This window comes from Eptesicus fuscus, chromosome 7 (assembly GCF_027574615.1).
Source record: "Eptesicus fuscus isolate TK198812 chromosome 7, DD_ASM_mEF_20220401, whole genome shotgun sequence".
Classification (NCBI taxonomy): Eukaryota; Metazoa; Chordata; class Mammalia; order Chiroptera; family Vespertilionidae; genus Eptesicus; species Eptesicus fuscus.
The window spans coordinates 106,019,863-106,042,145 of record NC_072479.1 but is presented as its reverse complement, the minus strand read 5'-3'; the positions used below and the strand labels follow the sequence as shown (position 1 = coordinate 106,042,145).

Genomic DNA, 22,283 nt, shown 5'->3' with positions numbered 1-22,283 from the left:
CATTTCTTAAAGAGACCTGATAGAGTTGATTTTGGATATCGTACTGATATATCTAAACTGTTTTAAGTAAAACATTCATTTAATGTTCACATCTTATCTGAAGAAGATGGCCAATTCTGATCTAATTTATGTAAAACATACTTTTAATGAGATTAAACATCTGTTAGTAAAGGCTATCACAGAAAGACTTTCCTCTCATGCTTCTTTGAGTTAGCAATGTTTAAATGCTCTTTACACAGCTGGATCGTTATAAAGAACTTAAGGAACAAGTAAGGAAGAAGGTGGCTATAATGACCCAACAGCTGGAAAAACTGCAGTGGGAACAGAAGGCTGATAAAGAAAGGTTGGCGTTTGAAAAGAGGAGGCATGGAGAAGTTCAGGTATTTGGTTTGTACACTCATGACTTAGAAATATTTTCAGTGAAATTTTATTAGCTTTTTATAAGCTTTTCAATATAGAAGTGGATTTACATCAGACATAAGCGATTAATCAACAAATTCTTGGTTACCTGTTACGCTGTTTGTCTCATATAGGTGCCACTTTAGGGTCTAAGGTACAGATAGTGCCTTCATTCGTATAGTCAGTAAGCATTTTCTGTGCATCTGTATAGTGATAGGGATGGACAGATGATACAGCCTCTATTCTTATATGTATTATAAAGTTCAGTGAGGTTAGGAGTAGAATAGATAAAGGGGAAAAAATTAAGTATCAAATAGAGGTGAATGCAAAATTATTTGGAAACATTAAGGCCATTGCCCAAGAGGAGTGTAATAGTCTACATGGGAAGTGGCCATCAAAATAGCATTTTATTTATTATTTTCAATTACCAATAATCACGCCTCTGATAAACCTCATTGGCTACGAGACTGCCACTGCGCAAAGCTCAAAATAGCATTTTAATGGTCTGCCTTAGAGTAAGACAGACCTGGCTTCCAGTTAGTCTTGTTATTACTGACCTGTGTAATCTTGGTAATTAAATTATTTAACTTGTCTGGACTTTGGTTTCTTCATTTGTACAGTGAGGATAGGTATGTCTACCTCATAGAGATGGGCAGGTTGAATAAAATGAGAAGGGGTGTGATACTACCCCAAGCATCTGATCTTTCCCTTAATGCCTCGTGGTGTAGTATATGGTAATCACATGAAGAGACTGAGGGTTTGATTCCCAGTCAGGCACATAGCCAGGTTGTGGATTCAGTCCCCAGTCAGGGTGTGTATGGGAGGCAACTGATTGATGTTTTTCTTTCACATCAATGTTTCTCTCGCCCTCTCTCTCTCCCTTTCCCTTTTTAAAATCAGTTTTTTAAAAATTAAGAAAAAAGGCCTTGGCCTGGTGGATTGGTTGGAGCATTGTCCCAAAAGGTGTGGGCTCGATCCCCAGTCAGGCACACCTAGGTTACAGGTTTGATCCTCAGGGTGTGCACAGGAGGCAACCAATTGATGTATCTCTCACATTGATGTTCTCCCCCTGTCTCCCCCTTCCTCTCTAATATCAATGAGTATATCCTCAAGTGAGGATTAAAATAAATTTTAAAAACAGCAAATGTAGTAACATAGCAGTAATTAATTTTAAGATACTTGAATAATTTGTATTGCATTGTAAAATTGTACACTGATTGCTATAAATTCTCATTGCACACTTTTGCCTTTGTGCATGCTAATTTTAAAAAAACTTATCACTACATGTTAAATTCTATGGTTATGACAGTACAAAGCCTTACCTAGCCTGCCTTTTCTCCCTACCCCACCAAAACTGAGAATTTCTTCTGCATCTAATCACTCATTATTCTTAATCTATATCTAAAGAATTTCATCTGATCGAAGGAAAAGTACAGTTAGTTGGTTCAGCTTTACTGGACTGGAAGCTTCTTAAAGGCAGGATTCATAATAGTGTCCACTGTAAGTTTTGTACTTAGTACATGTCAGTAAGTTTTGGTTGAATTGCTGTTGTCTTTTGAATATGAAAACACTGACAGGAGAAGAAATAGATTGAGGTCAAGAAAGATGGAGAAATATGTACTCACACTCAGTGTCCCATAGGACTGGTGGCTCCCTCCATGGACAGGAGGGGCTATAACTTTCCACAGATTCCGGATGGCTAGCTGCTGGGCAGTGGTTGGTTTTCCAGACACTGGCACAATCAGCTGGCATCTCAAATGCAGAATGCCTGCTACCAAGGCGGACTGATTTCCCCCATTGTGTCCAGCAGAGCACCCAGTCCCTGACCCCCTCCCTGTGGGGTGATGACCCTGGTCTTTCACATTTCCTCCAGGAAAGCCTATTCCTCAACCAAAGCATGTCTGACGTTTCTGCCAGGCTCTTTGCAGAACAGGGAGTGATCCCTCAGAGACCCACCTGCCCAGGGAAGTAATTGCCACAAAGAAACCCCTCCGGCATGACACAAGCCTTGGGAGTGGCCAGAGTAAAGGCAGAGGCAGGTTTCCTAGTTGACTGAATTTTGTATTCTTTGTTAAGTAATCTTGTTTTTTTCTCTTTGCATGGAATTTTTAAGTGAGATATTAAAATCTCAATAGGGGAGCTCTCATTTTAAAATGATTGCGTCCTAGAGAAAAATGAACTGTGTCTTGCTTATTTTTACAACTCTGGCACCTAGCATAGTTGTTTGTTCAGTGAATTTGTGTGATACATGAATACAATGAGATCAGCATCTCATAGAATATGTTTGTTCCTTTCCACTTAAAACTTTCGTATTTCTTTTTCCTGGTGTGGTATAATGAAAAAGATTTGTGTTTTTGACTTTTGTACACTCTGGCTTTAAATTACTTAGTAATGGAGTAAGATTAGTCTTGCTGTGTGGTGCACAAGATGAATTAGACGGGAGAGGTTAAAGACATGAGCTAATTGGAGACTGCCACTGTGCTGAGATTTAGTGATCATGTGAATGGAGCAAGACTTGGGTGAGCCCTCCTCCCACAAGCCGATAGTTGGCTTATATGTCCTGTACTATTGCAGCACTAAGCCACTCTGCTGGGGTTACTTACTTAATACCTGTCTCTCCCACGAGACACTGGTCCTTGAGAGCAGAGACTGTGTCCTGTTCTGTTCTTTTATTTATCTTCATTGTTGAAAGTATTACAGATGTCCCCCTTTCCCCCCCCCCCCCATGGGCCCCCTCTATCTCGCACCCCTTCGGGTGTCCTGTTCTTTGTATCTCTAGTTCCTAGCCATGTTAGCCAGTGAATAATAGTTATTGCATGAATAGTGCAGCACAGGGAATATAGTCAGTAATATTGGGAAGAGTATGTATGAGGCCAAGTAGGTACTTGAAGCGGTGGGGGGCGGAGGGGACTACTCTGTAAAGTACATGGTTTCCTAACAACTTTGCTGTGCACCTGAAACCAATACAGAATAATATTGAATGTAAACTGTAATTGAAAAATAAGTTTTAAAAAATTCATTATATATAACAAAGCACAGATAGTTTATATTAAAGCAGAAGTCCCAGGAGAAATTACTGATATTCTCATGAAATACTCAATTTATACTATATTATATAACATTATCAAATGGCATCTTTTCATTTATGAACTAATTTTATAATGCGGGATGATATATCTCTTAATTGCTCAGAGAGGGACACCTTGTTTTTATTTTTCTGAGATTTAGTTTCTTTTAGTTGTTAATTAAGTTGCACATTCAAGATTAGATTCTATTGTTATTTCATTGTTTTTTATTTCTCTGTGGATGACCTATTTACTCCATCTCAGTTTGGCACTAATTTAAAATATTTTAACAAAAAAAAATTCCAGATATGTGAAAAAGAAAAGAACTGTATCATCTATAATAATAAAAGTGTAATATGCTAATTAGACCGGACATCCTTCCAGTCGACCTTCTGGATAAAGCCTCAGCGGGGGCTGAGGCTGAGGCAGAGGCAGAGGCAGAGGCAGCCGCTGCGGCAGCAAGGGCCAAGCCTCTAGATTGAAAATAACACCTTGGAGGGAGTTTGAGTTTACCAGAATAAACTTTGTAGAGATATCATATATTTAGTAAAGGGTGGAGCCAGGATTTGAATCCTGATTCTTATAACCTCAAAGCTCTATACCATCCTGCCTTTTCATAATTAAAATTTGCTCGTATGCGTGTTTTCATGTGGTTATATTTGATATATTTCAAATTCAGAACAACTAAGGATATTACAGTAAGTTCTAAGCAGATTGTGAAAAATCAATTTTATTTGTTTGGAGTTGCTGTAATTGATTTTAGGTTTCATTTCCTAATTTAGGAAAATCTAAAACAAGTAAAAGAACAAATAGAAGATCATAAAAAGCGAATAGAGAAGTTGGAGGAGTATACAAAAACATGCATGTGGGTATTGTTAAAGGTTTTTGCAGCTGTCTTAGTTCAAGCATCTGGTTTATTTGTGGTATATTCATCAAGTAAATGCTTTCATTGTATCATGTTTTCACTCTTCCTTTGTATATAATTAAAAATTATACTTCAGTACATAAAATATTTAAGTTTTGAAAATATAAATGCTTATCAGTAGTGAAACTTAAAACTCTTTTGGTATTAATATTATTTACTTATTTATTTATTTATATTTTATTGATTTTTTACAGAGAGGAAAGGAGAGGGATAGAGATTCAGAAACATCGATGGGAGAGAAACATCGATCAGCTGCCTCTTGCACACCTACAGGGGATGTGCCCGCAACCAAGGTACATGCCCTTGACCGGAATCAAACCTGGGACCCTCGAGTCCACAGGCCGACGCTCTATCCACTGAGCCAAACCGGTTAGGGCATGGTATTAATATTTTAAAACAAAAGTTATGTCATGAAAGCTAGTACAATCTAAGTATTCTCCCACTAAGAATTTTTTAAATTGGCATTTACTTATTATTAAGCTCATGATGATTGCTCTGGTTATATTGATCTATCTTTACTTTTTCAATATCCAGAAATATGTATCTTTTGAATCAATAAAGAATGATCAAAATCTCTTTTGCCCAAGTTTGGTACTAGGTTTATTTTATTGCATTTTTCATCACTTAAAATTGATAGAGCACCATTCCATTCCCCTGCAATGCCAGACCTGAGTATATTGTATCTTGTCATTTCTAAATTTTTGTTTTACTTTTTGCTATATAATTTATTTTTGCTATTACTATGTAGGGATTGCTTGAAAGAGAAAAAACAGCAAGAGGAAATACTAGTGGATGAAATTGAAAAAACAAAATCAAGAATTTCGGAAGTTAATGAAGAGATGGGTCTTATTAGAAGTGAACTGCAGAATGCTGGGATTGATAACCACGAGGGAAGACGGCAGCAAAAGAGAGCAGAGATCCTGGAACACCTTAAAAGACTTTACCCGGATGCCGTGGTAATAGAATGCACAGTTAATTTAAACAAAAAGGCTAAGCTTTCTTATTTGGGATTTAAAATGTTACCATTATTTGAAAGAAAAATTATTTCAGAAATCTTTGTTTTATTATTTATTTTTAAAATATAGTAAATATTTGGGGTAGAAATGTAAATAACTTCCAGTAGTGTCTACAGATAAGTAATCTTGGGGAGGAACATTTCCATGAACACGTTACCAGAAAGTCCAAGTTATGGCCAAGATCCCCAAGGACTTGGTTGTCATGAGGTAGTTTCTCTCCCCAAAGCACAGCCTCACACCTCTTCCTGGTTTTATTTTTTTTAATTATATTTTCAGTAGACATCATTGGTATACTTTGGTAACAGTGAACTTTTATTTACTAAATCTGACTTGCATCCAGTTTTGCTATTATATTTCATTAGTCCAAATACAGCAACATCTAATCTGTTGCTTAGAGTGTCAACTTCACAAAATTATTTCTTTGGTATTGGGGTCTGGCATTTCACTCTTTGGTCACTAACACCAGTGTTCACTGCCCAGTCCTTATTTTATGATGGCCTGTTTTCTGCACTTGACATTGTTCACCACTTGCACTGTTTTGAAATCCCTGCCCATTGGTTCTGTGATACCAGTCTCATGATTTTCCTCCTATCTCTGGCCACCCCAGCTTCTTCTCCTTTATACCATCCTTTTTTACTTTTTGACTTTTAATTGTTGGTCTTCACTTCTGAATAATGATGAAGGAGTAAGTCTTGGTCACAGAATCCTTCCCCCAGTATCAAACAAAATGACAAAAACTAGTTTAAAAAAAAATACACAAAAAACTAGGCCAACAAAGGTTCATATACATCTAATGCCACAAACTTCAGAAAATAGTAATAGTCCAGGATATTTTTTAATTGAAGTATATCCTTTTAAAGCATTTATTTTTGTTATTAAACTTATTGGGGTTACATTGGTCAATAAAATTATATAGGTTTGAAGTGTACAGTTCTACAATACCCCATCTGCACATTGCATTGTTCACTCCCCACCCAAAGTCTAGTCTCCTTCCGTCACCATTTATCCCCCTTTTATCCACTTCCACCTGCCCCCACACCCTTCCCCTCTGATAATAACCATACTGTTGTCTGTGTCTGTGAGGCTTGGTGTTTTTGTTTAATTAATCCCTTTACCTATTTCACCCAGCCCCTCAGACCCCCTCCTCTTTGACAGCTGTCAGTCTGTTCTCTATGTGTCTGTCTCTATTTTGTTCATTCGATTCCACATATAAGTGAAAGCATATGGTATTTGTCTTTCTCTGACTGGCTTATTTCACTTAGCATAGAACCCTATATGTCAGCAGTTTTCAACTAGTGTGCTGCAAGAATTTTTAATAGTCAAAAGGTGAAAGGAGAAGAAAAAAACAAAAAGAGCAGGATACTAAGTATTAACAACAGTCATGATCTATCATAAAGAAATTAGTATTCCTGAAGTAGAACCAAGCAAATGAAAAAAAGAGTCTAAGACCCAAAATTGAATCTTCAGATAGTCTAGGAAGCATTGATATAGTATGGTTGATGTTCTGCCATTTTTAAGAAAACTTATTGAATCGAATCTAATCAATTCTTGACCTTCCTTCAGATCTCAAATAGCACTTTGTGGGGAGCCGTCCCTGACGTCTCAGGCCCACCTAGCCCGTGTAATACATTCTCAGCATTCTGTGCTTTGTCACGGTGTCTGTTATAAGTCTATTTTGTACACGTGCCTAGTAATTGATTATTCATGTCTTTCTTCCCTGCTAGACGGACAGCTCTGTGAGATCAGAATGTATCTGCTTTGTTCGGTAATGTTTACCCAGTGCCAGCTCAGAACCTGCATGTGGTGATGAAATGAGGGGTCCTCATAATTCTTACTTAGTAAATGAGGGAATGGATAAATACCATTTAATTACTGTGGCTTTGTAAAAAATACTTTAATACCTTGGTAGGGCTAGCCCCTCATCATTATTCTTTTCTTAAGTGAAATATGACATACCTCAATGAATATTTCATAACAAAACTTATGTCCATTTGAATGAGACTCCATGAAAATCTGATGTTTATAATTTTATAAAATTAGTTTTTGGTTTATGCTGCTTTGTTACATTAGAAAACAATGAATTATATGTTCCTCATGAATGTATTTTCTGCTCTCCTTTTTTGAAACCTGCTAAGTTTGGAAGACTGCTTGACCTGTGTCATCCTATTCATAAGAAGTACCAGCTGGCTGTTACTAAGCTTTTTGGCCGGTACATAGTCGCCATTATTGTCACCTCTGAAAAGGTAGCAAGAGATTGTATTCGATTTCTGAAGGAGGAAAGAGCCGAACCTGAGACATTCCTTGCTCTAGATTACCTTGATGTAAGAAATGTATAATGTTTAGTATTTAGTAGTGATAAAATCTTGTTTAAAGTATGTCTTTATTGCCTAAAACTATGGTAGTCATTGAAAAAAATCAGCCTGTATGCCAGTCAGTCGTTCAGATGGCTGGTGTTAATGTATTGGCAGGCCAGGAATAGTATCAAGTGGGTGCTGTCTTTTCTGACTTCATATCATTTCTTCCATAGCTAGTGTGCCATCATTCTACCTTGATGATTTTGAGGACATTGTTTTAGCCTACTAGACAGCAATATTTTTATTCAATAGCGAAGTGTAAGAGATGGATAAGACATAAGGTCTGTTGGAGAAATGCCCACCAGAGTCTCAGTTGTAAATGTGATCCAGTAAATATGCCTCAGTCTTGGTAGAGCAGGCGAATGTGGAGCCTTGGGGCATGTGTTGAGTGTCCAGAGTCTAAATCCTGAGGCAGGAGCTCTGTCATTGTCAAGATTGATATCCTTTCCCTGGCCGGGTAGCACAGTTGGTTAGAGCATTGCCCCGATCAGTATGCCAAGGTTGCAGGTTCCAGCTCCGGTCAGGGCAATACAAGAAGCAACCAATGAATGCATAAGTAAGTGGAACAACGAATCTCTCTCTCTAAAGTCAATACATTTTTTAAAGATTTATATCCTTCATTGATTTTTTTTCTTGGCTACTAAAGAAAATGTCCTGTTGGTCTTGCCTTCCAGAACCTGAACCGAAGGCAGCGGTCAGGAGCACATGCCCTAGACCCGTGGTCGGCAAACTGCGGCTCACGAGCCACATGCGGCTCTTTGGCCCCTTGAGTGTGGCTCTTCCACCAAATACCACGGCCTGGGCAAGTCTATTTTGAAGAAGTGGCGTTAGAAAAAGTTTAAGTTTAAAAAATTTGGCTCTCAAAAGAAATTTCAATCGTTGTACTGTTGATATTTGGCTCCATTGACTAATGAGTTTGCCGACCACTGCCCTAGACTAGGATTGACCTGAGTATGAATCTCAGCCCTGCTTTTAATTAGCTCCCACTCACTTGTTAATTGCTCTTAACTGAGCTTCAGTTTCTTCACCTGTGCAGTGGAGGAAGTAGTCCTTACCTTATTAGATTATCGCAGAGCCATCACCTGGATAGCACTGGCACTGCCGGCCCAGAGGGCTCAGCAAATGCTAGCTGGGTGCTAATGGTCCACACTTGCCTTTTGCACTTCCACTTGTTGCTTATATCTTCTGCCCACGAAAATTACTGACCTAATTCATCTGCCTGTTAAATCCTGCTTTACTTATTTCATGCTTAACGTTTTTTTCAAGGCACCCTCATTTTTAAAAAACCTAATACAGAAGGTTAGAAATGTAAAGGAAATATTTCTACCCCTTCTCAATGTCCAGATCCTTAGTTGTAACTATTTTATATTGCTTTCATACATTAAATTTATATAAACATATATTCCCAGGTGTATGTGTCTGCACACATTTTGGTTGTATATAGGGTTTTGCTTTGTTTTGTTTTACAAAAATGAGACCATACTTTCTGGTTCCCAGTAGTACATTGCAGGTACTTTTTTTTTTTTAAGCTATTGGTAGACTCAACTTAAAAGTCAAAGAAGGTCTGATGGCTTTCCTGATCCTTTAAACCTAGAGTGATTTTTTTTTTAGCTCCACAATGCTGTGCCACTCTTTTGACACACACACATAAATGGGTATTATCTCTCACTAGATTTTATGATTTTGAGAACAAAATCTTATGCACTTATCATGCATTACTTTGTCCCAGCTGGCTAGTGATGCAGTTGAATCTGGAAATTTTATCTTCTGGATTTTGATGAAGTGTATTTTTTTAAATTTAATTCTCACCCAAGGATTTTTTTTTTTTTTTTTTTAGAGAGTGTGGGAGTGGGAGAGACAGAGAGAAACACATTGGTTGCCTTGAGCCTGCAACCAAGGTATGTGTCCTTGGTCGAAATCGAACCTGGACCCTTTCTGTCTGCAGGCCAGTGCTCTATCCACTGAGCCAAACTGGGTAGGGCTGATGAAGTGTATTTTTTTTTATTTTTTTTTTTTATTTTTTTTTTTAAGTGTATTTTTTAAAAATAGTACACAGGCCAATGGTGGGATACAGTTTGACAGGTTCTTGTCAAACTTTTATTGTGTATAAGTGTATACTGTTAATCTCTTACTGTCATGCTTATGTATGCTTTTTGAGAAAGAATGTACTGAGTACTGTACTTGGTTTTTTATTTTAGTTTATCTAATAAGTATTTTTTAAACCTTTTAGATCAAGCCAATTAATGAAAGGTTACGGGAGATTAAAGGCTGTAAAATGGTGATCGATGTCATAAAGACTCAGTTTCCTCAGCTGAAGAAAGTAATTCAGTTTGTGTGTGGGAACGGCCTTGTCTGTGAGACTGTGGAGGAAGCAAGGCATATAGCCTTCGATGGGCCTGAAAGGCGGAAGGTGAGATGCTCAGACTGTACTTTTGGGTAATCTGAAGCAATATTTATAGGACTAACATATTGCACAAATATTAATATATGCTTTCATATGACTCTTTTAATAAGGAAAACTAACATAGAACCTAAGATGGTTATGGCTTTAGTAGTTTTTATAATGTTGAGTTTTCAAAAAATTCACTTCTGTAGCATTTCCCTATATCATAAATTATATTTTGGAAATTAGGTTTATTTTAATAATACCTTCAAGGCAGTTTATTTTTTTTTCATATGCAATATATGTTCTGTCTGAATCTCGATATGCCCTGCATTTAACGGTGTAGTACATGTATTTCTGAGTATCAGGAAAAAATGTAGGTGCTTATTTTATATTCTGGGTTAATTCATCCATAGTTTAATGGAAGAATTCTGACACATTCAAGAGTTTAACACATTTGAATTTATAAAAATGGCACAATTAAAATTAGGGTACTAAATATTTATCTTTCAAGGAAATTTTGGTTTTAAAAATAAATATTGTTTTAGTCTTAGTTGAATAGAGTTTGTATTTAGTTAACAATGTTTCATTTCTCAGTTTATCTGACATACTTTTTTTTAAAGCTATATCTCTGATGAAGCTTACATAGTACCATAGGGCATAAGCCATGAAGCAAAACCAGTGATGCTGCTTAGGAATTAATTATGTGACTTTAGACAAATTTCTAAACCTCTAATTTTAGTTTTCTCATCTAAAATTGGGGAAATAACAATACCTATCATATTTCATAAGAGTTATACGGGTTAAATTAAGTAATAACGTGCAAAATATTATTATAGTGCCTAGCAAATAACTCTCAAGAAATTGTAGTCTTTTTTTTATTTAGTGAATTAAAATATTTGATCTGGAATGCCCAGTATTGCAAATGAACACAAAACAGGCTATTACTATGAAAGATAGTAATTTTTAGTTTTTTATTGACTGGCTAACATAAATAACTTCTCACATATTTTAGTACTCCTATCAGTAATAATTTTAATGATAATGTGATCACGGTCTTAGGAAACACTGTCATTGATTTCTACATATTAAATTTAAGCAGCTGGAATAAATGAGCTAAGATAGCTTCTTTATTTTGCTATCTAATTAAATATGTTACATTTTATTTTTGTATGTTTGTAAAATATATTTTATAAAATTGATTTTTTAAGATGTGTGAGGTCATTTTAAAGAACTCCCATGAAGATAAGACTGTGTTTGTTCCTTCTTTCATTTAACAAATATTAATGGCTTATATCTGTTCACATAAGATGCCTTTCCCCTTTAGGCTACATCCTCTTCTTATCGTTATTTCAAGTTTTAATCAGCTTTGTCATTTGTGTCTTACGTATATTACAGAGACCTTATCTTCTCCCTATTATTGTTATGCCACTTCAGGAATTTTCTCTGTGCTTAAGGATATGTAAAACCTTTGAATAGATGTCATATTTTCACAGATATACGTCTTCAGTTTGTGCTTTTGTTTTTTTCATGGACTTCATCTTTTCATAGACTTGATATCATATTTTAGAATTTTCTTTATTCAAATACTGCAAGTGACATCACCAGATAACGTTTTGGTTAGTTTCTAAACAACATATGAATAAATTAAAAAAGACATGGCAACCAGGGAAAATACTTGCAACTTATAGTAAAGATCAAATTTTTCTACAAATTAATTAGAAAATGAACAAAAATAAACATGGGCAAAGGATATGAACAAATTTTATAAAAGGAAATACAAGTGCTCTTAAATATGAAAACTCATCCTTACTTAAAATATGGGAAATGCCTAATGAAGGAGCACCGAAATCGTATTTTCACCTGTCAGATTGATGCACGTCACAAAGTTTGACAACACTTGATGGGGAGAGAGGCCCTGCCATTCACTACTGTGATCTTGTAAGTTAATATCAGCACTGTGATGGGCAATCCTACCAGTTATACTTCTTAGGAACTTCACATAGATAAACTCACATGTATGTGAAATGATGTATACATGAGATTTACTCATTGAGCCATTTGTGTAACAGGAAAAATTGGAAACAAGACTCACTCAATAAAATTATAATGTATTCACAGAATGGAATATTCTGTAACCTTAAATAAGAATGAACTTCTTATGTATACAAGTCTGAGTTGAGGGTCAGTACTGTATTTCACGCCCTCTGTCACTCCAGTCCGCAGTATGGAATCTCAAACACAGCAGTCATGCAGGGAATGTCTGAATGAAGGAATCAGTGAGACTCCTATTTGTTGGCTTTTTTTTTTTAACCAGCTCATGTTACATGGTTTTAGTCCTTTACAGGTGGTCTCTTCCTGCTTTGACTAAAAACATTTGCAAAACATTGAGAATTTATTGTATTTATTCCATAAAGCCTGTGCTTACTCAGGACTGTAACTTCAAGCTGTTTTTATACCCTTGACTCAATTTAAGTTTTTGTTCTTGGTCCCAGGTCATATCCATTTTGGCAAATGATATTTTTGGTGTCTTAAAGTTGCTAAGATTTTCATAATATGCCATTGATGTGTGATTTCAAAATCTTCAAAATACAGCATTATATAATGCAAACTATTTGATATTAAATACAAATATCCTTGGTTTTTTCTTCTCAATATTGAATATGTTTGGAACTAATATACAATTTACTTTTGAACCTTTTTAATTTCTAATTTGTTGCCTGGAATTGCTCTGAGCCTTAGTAAAACAGGGTTTGTGTTTGTGGTTTATTGGTTAGTCTTTTCATATGCTAGAGATTTATTATGTGGTTTTTCTTATCTAAAAATTCTCAGCTATAAAAATTGCCCTATTATGTCCTACTTTTATCTTCTTCATGTACATTTCTGCAATGTAAAATATTTTTAATTTTACAGACAGTAGCTCTTGATGGAACATTGTTTTTAAAATCTGGGGTGATCTCTGGAGGTTCAAGTGACTTAAAATACAAGGCTCGATGCTGGGATGAGAAAGAGATAAAGAATTTAAGAGACAGAAGAACCCATCTAATGCAAGAATTAAAGGTAAATTCATATTATAAAAGTTATAGAATACTAAGTAGAATAATGATGTTTTTAAACTAATTTTCCCTATATTATAACATACAAAAGTAAATTCCAGATAGATTAAACCACTTGAATGTTAAAAATAATTTAATGAGGATAAAGAGCCATTGTATATGTTTTCTTAAAGTTTAAAATGAATACTATTGGTTCTGTACTATCAAAGAACTTCTTACAAATTGACTTGAATAACAACATTATGATAGAAACATCTGGGCAAAGGATAGGTTTAAACAATTCAGAGAAAGAAGAACACCGTATGGCTAATGCACATGAAACAATGCTCAATATAGAATACTAGAGGCCCGATGCACGAAATTCGTGCAAGGGGCTCAGCCCTTGCAGCCCCGGCTTCGTCCGGAAGGTCATTCAGCTGTCCAGTCTAATTAGCATATTATGCTTTTATTATTATAGATAGTACTCAGGGGAATACTCATTAAATTAAGATTACTTCATACCTATCAAAGAGACTTGGAAAAACATTATGCTGGTGGAGATGTAAAGAAACGTGAGCTCATACATTATTTATAGAAATGTAAATTTTTATGGTCTTGGGGAAAGTGATCGGTACCAGCTTTTAAGAACATGAATACCTTTGACCCGTCAATCTCACCCTGGGGAATCTATTGCAGGGAAATAGAAGCACCAGTACTTAAAGGCATACACACAAGGATGTTGTTGCAGCATTGTCTGTGGTCGAAAAGTGAATGCCCTTTATTTAGGGAATAGTTAAAGAATTTTGGTACAGACTCACTCTGGAAAAATACGTGCTATTAAAATAATGAATTTAGAGCTTTATCTAAGTTGACTCTTGTGAGTAGCTGAATGAAAAAAGCAAGAGCCAGGAATGCATGTTCAATATGATTTCTAATTTGCAAAATAAAAATGAAAAAAACATATAGGTAGATATGTATACACATGTTCATGTAAGGCCTTGGAGTAAAATCCAGAAGAACATACACTAGGCAGTTAATTTGAGTGAGAGGGTAAGTGAAGGCAGAAGGGAGTGGATGAGGCAAGCAGAAAGACAGGTGCACTAAACACCAGGCACGATGTATCACATGGTCCCATTCATGTACCTTGGGTGGAATCCACACTCCCCATTCCTCCATTTTCATTCCTGTTTCCTGCTAGGAAGTGTGTAAGTTTTTTGAGGATGCTATATGGCATCTTGGTTACTCCACATGGCTTATATTCTTAACAGCCCGGAAGAAGGGAAGATGGAATGTGGGTGTGGCTATATGTAAAACGTCAGTGAAATGACGGCTTTTGAAAGCACTTTGAAAAGTGAAAGTGCTTTTTCTGCTATAAAATGTTCTCATTATATTTCTCTTCCTCTTTAGGATTTAATGAAGCTGCTTCGAAAGGAAGCGGATTTGAAACAAATACAGACTCTAGTACAAGGAACTCATACACGACTCAAATATTCGCAAAGTGAACTAGAGACAATGAAAAAAAAGCACCTGGCTGCCTTTTACCGGGTAATATGGACTTACATAAAATGTTATGGAAATTAGAACCAGGACATAGAGTTTCAGGAGTTACATTTATATAGCTCCATGTGATTTTTACACTCTTCCTCGTGATTTGAGATTATATTATAGTCCTTTAGTTACTTTATTTTTATGGTTGTTAATCTTATACAGTTGTACCTGAATTTACCCAACCTCATGGATTCCCCTTTTATTCTAAAAGATACCTATCACATTTTTTGCTTCACTATATAAAACTAAAATAGCCATGTTAAAAAAGAATTTTTTTCCTCTTGTAATTAGGAACAATCTCAGCTACAAAGTGAACTACTAAATATTGACTCTCAGTGTTCTATGTTGAATGAAGGAATCAAAAAGTGGCAACAAAGGATTGAAGAATTTCAAGAAAAGATAAATAAGGTCATGAATGATATATTTATTATTAAGTGGCATGTAGAATGTAGTTCTATGTCAGATTTAGAGCTTCTTGAACATGTACTAAGTTTTACTGGTTTGCAAAATTGATTTTCTTGGTCTTTTGAGAACCACTATTGCCCATCTGAGGGGACAGTGACCAGTGCATACTTACTTTCTTCTGCTCTCCAACCTTTCCTTGCTCATTGTAAAAGTTACTGCCTCTTTCTCTCTGCCATTAACATCAGGAAAGAAAACTTCGTCATCTGGGTTATCTTTTAAGATAACTTATTTAGTCCAGTGGCTCAGTTGGTTGGATCATCATTCTGTGCACCAAAAGGTTTCAGGTTCAATCCCCAGTTTGGGAGGCAACCAGTCTGTTTCTTTCACATCGATATTTCTCTCTCCTCCTCCTCTCCCTTCCACTCTCTCTAAAAATCAATAAAACATATCCTTGAGTGAGGATTTTAAACCAAAAGACTCGCTCAGTAATTATTTCTGGAACATTTATTGTATTTGCCAGGCACAGTGGTTGGCTCTGGGGAAACAAAGCATTGGTCACCTAGCCTCTGCTTATTAATAGGAACTTTCTGATTTAATTCATTTTCCTGTTGCTTATCTTTAACCCTTAGAAAGTTGTTTGTCACACCATCACTCAGTAATTTTCACCCATTGCTTTTAGTTCTACCTTTCATCACATGATTTGAAACCGTACTCGTACAGCTCCTTAATGTCTCTTTTCCAGTTCTGGTAACATCCTCTTGGGTGCTCTGTTGTTTGTCAATGCCCAGGACAAAGCATAATGTCCAAGTCCTGTCTGCCCAGTACAGAGTACCTGGAACACCACACATAGAACTGTCACTTTCATGGTTTAGATTATCTACTGTGTAACTCATAGCTCACCATTGCATCCGTCAATCACATTCATGTTTCACTTACAGTCAACTAAAATCTGAAAGTTTTAAACATGCCTTGCTGTAAAAGTAGGTCTGCTTGTTGTATAATTTTACATAAATGCAGGGCTTTAAAAATATTGAAGTTAAATGTTATTTTGTTGGATTTGGCTTATTCTAGTTTTTCCAAATCTTTTTGAGTCTTAACCCTTTGCACTCACTTGCTTTTTTCTCGATTCCTTTATTCTAATGCTAACCGTGTCGAGTCACACTCAACATCCGAGTGCAAAAGGTTAATTCTCTTCTCTAGTCAGGCTTTATTCTGCCTAAGACACTGTGGTATCACTCATAAAAAGAATATTTTATTTATGTGTAATATTACATTTTGGTATGGCTAATGTAATTGAAATGTTTTTCATTTTAAACACTTGATGAAGTAAAACTCTTAAAACTAATTTTGCGCATTCTTAGTTTTTAGAATAAGAAACTTGAAAATAGATGGGTGTAATTTATGGAGTTGAAGAACAAGAAAGCACAGGCTCCTCAGAGTACAATAATGCTTGTTGGGATTAGTTTTTTGCCTAATCCAGGAAAACCTTGGAGAGGAAAATTTAGATTTAAGCATTGTCTATATACTTTCTTAAAATTAATTATTAAACCAATTGTTTTGAAATCATGTAAAAGGTTGAAGATGATATTTTTCAACACTTCTGTGAAGAAATTGGTGTGGAAAATATTCGTGAATTTGAGAAAAAACATGTTAAACAGCAACAAGAAATTGATCAAAAAAGGTATTTTTATTTAAAATGTTGGGGAGCAAAGTACACATATAAATAACTATTACTTCATAATTCAAAGGATGCCTGAGGTCTTTATTTCAGTGTATCAAGAAATAGCTAGTAAATACTCATCCTACCTAATAAAAGAGTAATATGCAAATTGGCCACACCTTCGCTACGCCCAAGCCACACCCACCAGCCAATCAGGGCGATGCAAATTAACCCAACCAAGATGGCGGTTAATTTGCATATCAAGACAGTGTAGAAAGAAGCCAAGCGCTGCAGAAGGGAGTGAAGCTGTGGAGAAGCAAGCAAGCAGGGCAAGGGAGAAGGAAGAGAAACAGGTGGGGCGGGGAGAAGGAAGGGAAGCAGGCGGGGCGGGGAGAAGGAAGAGAAGCAGGTGGGGCGGGGAGAAGGAAGGGAAGCAGGTGGGGCGGGGAGAAGGAAGGGAAGCAGGTGGGGCGGGGAGAAGGAAGGGAAGCAGGCGGGGTGGGGGAGAAAGAAGGGAAGCAGGTGGGGCGGGGAGAAGGAAGAGAAGCCGGCGGGGTGGGGGAGAGCGCAGCAGGAAGCCCTATTGCAGGAATCTTCCTGCAACGGGCTACTAGTATTCTTATAAAGAGATCTAATTCTTTCATTTCATAATTTTTTAAAGTGAGAACACAAACATGCAAAATAAGAGAATGGGAACATAATAACACAGTGCTTATCAAAAGAATAATAAGACACTAATTTACTTAGTTCTCTGTGAATATTTATATATGTAGATAAAATTGGTAATTTTCAAGAAGTAATATATTACTAAGATAGAAAATTCTAAGGAGGCCAGTTACCATAGAAAAGAAAGTAAAAAACTTCTACCCACTCCCATCCCCAAATTCACCAGGACATATGGTTCCACAGAGGACATTCCAGCGAACTTTAAAGACACAGGAAACTTCAACAGTTAATATTTAAGAAAACCTTCAATAATGAAACTGTTTCATAGTATAGAAGAGGGAGCAATGCATCTTTTTATGAAAATTGAAGTTCTCTTCTATTTCCAGTTTGCTGAAATGTTTTATAATGGAGTGTTGAGTTTTGTCAGATACTTTTTCTGCCCTCTATTGAAAGGAGTGTATGGTTGGATTTTGGGGGGGTTGGTTATTAATATTGTAAATGACATTGTTTGACTTTAGAAGGTTAAACCAACTTTGCATAACTAGAATGAACCCACTTGATCTTGTATTGTCCTTTTTAAATGTTTTTGGATTTGATTTGCTAAAATTTTGTTAAGAATTTTTGCATCTACATTCATGAGTATGTTGGCCTATAGTTTTCTTTTCTTTCAATGTCTTTGTCACGTTTTTGTATCAGGGTAATGCCAGACCCATAAAATTAATCAAGAATTGTTCTCCTCTGTATTTTTTTCTGGGAGAGTTTCTGTAGAATAATATTTCTTACCTAAATGTTTGATAAAACTTACAAGGGAGGCCAGTAGGGCCACCCACCTTTCTTTGTTGGAAGGTTTTTTTGGTGTTTTTTGTTTGTTTTCGTTAATCCTCACCTGAGGATTTTTTTCCATCGCTTTTTCAGAGAGTAGGAGGGAGGGAGGGAGGGAGGGAGGGACGGAGGGAGAGAGAGAGGGACGGAGGGAGGGAGGGAGGGAAAGAAAGAGAGACATCGATGTGAGAGACACATTGACTGGTTGCCTCCTGCACTTGCCCTGACCAGGGGCAGGGAGCAAACTGCAACCCAGCTACATGTCCTCGACCGAGAATAGAAACCGTGACCCTTCGGTGCGCAGGCAGACACTCTACCACTGGGCCACACGGGCCAGGGCATGTGGGAAGGTTTTTTAATTACAAATTCAGTTTTCTTAATAGATATAGAGCTATTCAGGATATCTTTTTTCTTGAGTGAGCTTTGGTAGTTTGTGTCTTTCAAGGAATTTGTGTAACATCCAAGTTGTCAAATTTATAAACATAAAGTCATTAATAATATTTCCTTTTATCCATTTTAATGTCTAGGGTGCTGATGTTCACTCTTTCATTTCTGATGTTGGTGATTTGTCTCCTTTCTTTCCTTCTTAACGTCTAGCGAGAAGTGTGTTAATTTTACTGGTTTTTTTCCAAGACCTTTCTGGGCTTCATTGATTGTCCCTTGGTTTGTCTTTCATTCGTGTTGCTTTCTGCTCTTAACTTGATTATTTCCTCTATTTATTTGGGTTTAATTTACTCTTCTTTTTCTAGGTTTTAAGATAGAAGCTTACATTGTGTATTTTAGACCTTTCTTTCCTAATATAAGCATTTTAAGCTATGTATTTCTCTCTAAGCACTGCTAAAGCTACATCACACTACTTCTGGTATATTATATTTTTATTTTCATTCTACTCAGAATATTTTCTAATATTCCTTATGATTTCTTTCTATGACTCATGGGATGTTTAGAAGCATGTTGTTTAACAGATATTGGGCAGATTCAGATATTTTTCTGTTACTGATTTTTATTTTATTTACATGTGATAGGAATATATTCTGCATTGTTTCAGCCCTTTTACATTGATTGAGGCTCGTCTGACTCCCCAGCATGTATTCCATCTTCATAAATGTCCGTGGACACTGGAGAAAAACGTTCCTCCTGCGGTTGGGTGGGTGCTCTCTCTAAGGGGCAGTGAGCTGGTTCATGTTCTCGTGTCCTCGGCGGTCAGCTCTTCAGCCGGTCACTGAGAGGGAGTGCTGACCTTCCAGCTACGCTTTCCAGTCTGTCCACTTCTGCATCCAGTTTCTGTCAGTTTTTACTTCATGAATTTTTTTGAAATCTTTTTTATTGAGTGATTGGTTTTTTTTTAGAGAGAGAAGAAAGAGAAACATTAATTTGTGTTCTACTTATTTATGCAATCATTGGTTGATTTGTTGTTGTTAATCCTTCTCAAGGGTATTTTTCCATTGCTTTTAGAGAGTGGAAGGGAGAAAAGGAGGGAGCGAGAGAAATATGGATGTAAGAGACATCGATTGGTTGCCTCCTTCAGGCACCCCACCCCCGACCACATTGGGAACTGAACCTGTAACCCAGGTATGTGCCCTTGACTGGGAATCAATCCCATGACCTTTTGGTCCTCGGGCCAACGCTCTAACCACTGAGAAAGCTGGCCAGGGCCATTGGTTGATTCTTGTATGTTGACTGACCGATGGTCAAACACGCCACCTTGGCGTATCAGGATGACACTAACCAACTGAGCTACCCGGCCAAGGCTGCTTCTTATATTTTAAAGCCTTGTGATTAGGTGCATATACACTGAGTGGCCAGACTATTATGATCTCTGAACGCATAATCATCTGGCCACTCAGTGTATACCCTATATAATAAAGGGCTAATATGCAAATTGTCCCCTCAACCAGGAGTTCAACCAGCAGGCAGGCCAGCCAACTGTCCATGTCCCCTCCCCCTGGCCAGGCTGGCTGGATCCTACCCATGCATGAATTCATGCACCGGGCCTCTAAAATATATACACACACACTCATCTAGTGTATATATATAGAGAGGCCCAGTGCATGAAATTCGTGCACGGCGGGGGCGGGGGATGTCCCTCAGCCCAGCCTATACCCTCTCCAATCTGGGATTCCTTGAGGGATGTCCGACTGCCCGTTTAGGCCTGATCCTACCTGGGTCAGGCCTAAACGGGCAGTCAGACATCCCTCTCACAATCCAGGACTGCTGGCTCCCAACTGCTCGCCTGCCTGCCTTCCTAATTGCCCCTGTTTCTGCCTCCCAGCCTGATCACCCCCTAACCACTCCCCTGCCAGCCTGTTTGCCCCTAACTGCCCTCCCCTGCAGGCCTGGTCACCCTAACTGCCCTCCCCTGCAGGCCTGATCACCCCTAACTGCCTTCCCCTGCAGGCCTGGGTCCCCCCCAACTGCCCTCCCCTGCTGGCCATCTTGTGTCCACATGGGGGCAGCAATCTTGTGTGTTGGAATGATGGTCAATTTGAATATTACTCTTTTATTAGATATGATATACACACACACACACACACACACACACACACACACACACACACACATACTGAATGGCCAGATTATTACACATTCAGAGATAATAATAGCTCTAACCAGTTTGGCTCAGTGGATAGAGCATTGGCCTGCAGACTGAAAGGTCCCAGGTTCGAATCCAGTCAAGGGCATGTACCTTGATTGCGGGCACATCCCCAATAGGTGGTGTGCAGGAGGCAGCTGATCAATGTCTCTCTCTCATCAATGTTTCTAACTCTCTATCCCTCTCTCTTCCTCTCTGTAAAAAATCAATAAAATATATTTTTTTTTAAAAAGAAAAAAAAATCTGGCCACTCAGTGTATATTTGGGATTGTTATGTCTTTTTGCTGAGTTAATTTCCTTATCATTATAAAATGCCCCTCTTTAACCCTGTCATATTCCTTGTTCTGAAGTCTACTTGAATTTCAGTAGATTTTCTCTGTAAAGAATTCGGCCTATTGCTTTTTATTGAGCTTCTCGTAAAATGAACCTGGGATTCTGATTGAGATTACATTGGATTTATAGATTTATTTGAGGATAACATCTTCAGTCTATTAAGTCCTCTTACTAAGTACATAGAATATCTCTTCACTTACTCTGATCATCATATTCTTCATTATAATTTTAAAGTTGTTTTCCATAGAAATATGAATGTTTTTATTCAGTTAATTTCTAGATTTTTTGTTTTTCTCTCTTGTGAATAATATCTGTTTGTATGGTATTTTTCTGGTTGTCTTGTACTGATATATAAAATGGTATCTAATTTTAGATTGATCTAACATCTAATAACTTATTAAAACATTGCTTTTAGTAGATTATCCACTATGTATCCCAGGATGCCTCTGCCATCCAATCGGAGACAGAGAGCAGGCAGTGGAATGTACAGTTAAGAGCTCCTGGGAGAGGTCCAGCCTGGAAGAATAAAGTTGGAAGTTATTGGCATTTAAGTCATGTGACTGGATCAGATCAACAAGTGAATGGATATAGGTAGAAAAGAGATCCCAGGCGCTGTTCACAAACTGATGAGAAGGAAGGAACCGTTAAAGGAGCAGTGAATGAGGGGAAGGAAAGCCAGAGTAGTGTGGAGTCCCAAAGCCAAGTCAAGAAGTGTTTCCCTATTCTGCAGCCTGTGTGTCTTCCTGCTGCAGCAGAAATAAACCTCTCAGGAGTTTGTTCTTGACCACTCCTACAGGCATGGCTAAGAGCAGGGACTCTGGTACCTCATAATGTGTCCTGCTGGCTCCATCACTTCCTAAGTGGGTGGCCTGGAGCAAGAGTCTTACCTCTCTGTGCCTTGGTTTGTCAGATAAATAGGAACAGTGGTATTACCTGTCTCAGAGGGTCATACCACTTAAGTGAGTTACTTCATGTAAAAGCATGTACAACCTGTCATTAAATAGTATTTTCTTTTTTTTTTTTTTTTTTTTTTTTCTTTATTTTTTATTTATTTTTTTTTTTTTTAATTTCTTTATTGA

At 37.2% G+C, this 22,283-nt stretch overlaps 1 protein-coding gene and 1 pseudogene across 1 annotated transcript in view; one reads left to right on the top strand and one right to left on the bottom strand.

Moving 5' to 3' along the window:
* Positions 1 to 22,283, top strand: part of SMC1B (structural maintenance of chromosomes 1B) — a 52,944-nt gene that overhangs the window by 11,424 nt on the left and 19,237 nt on the right. The window contains exons 7-15 of the mRNA XM_008155409.3: positions 240 to 380; positions 4,247 to 4,329; positions 5,138 to 5,345; positions 7,541 to 7,726; positions 9,990 to 10,169; positions 13,056 to 13,202; positions 14,585 to 14,722; positions 15,017 to 15,133; positions 16,705 to 16,811. Of these exons, the coding sequence (XP_008153631.2) occupies positions 240 to 380; positions 4,247 to 4,329; positions 5,138 to 5,345; positions 7,541 to 7,726; positions 9,990 to 10,169; positions 13,056 to 13,202; positions 14,585 to 14,722; positions 15,017 to 15,133; positions 16,705 to 16,811 (1,307 nt within the window). The remainder of the gene's footprint in view (positions 1 to 239; positions 381 to 4,246; positions 4,330 to 5,137; positions 5,346 to 7,540; positions 7,727 to 9,989; positions 10,170 to 13,055; positions 13,203 to 14,584; positions 14,723 to 15,016; positions 15,134 to 16,704; positions 16,812 to 22,283) is intronic.
* On the bottom strand, positions 726 to 884 carry LOC114227755 (U4 spliceosomal RNA; annotated as a pseudogene).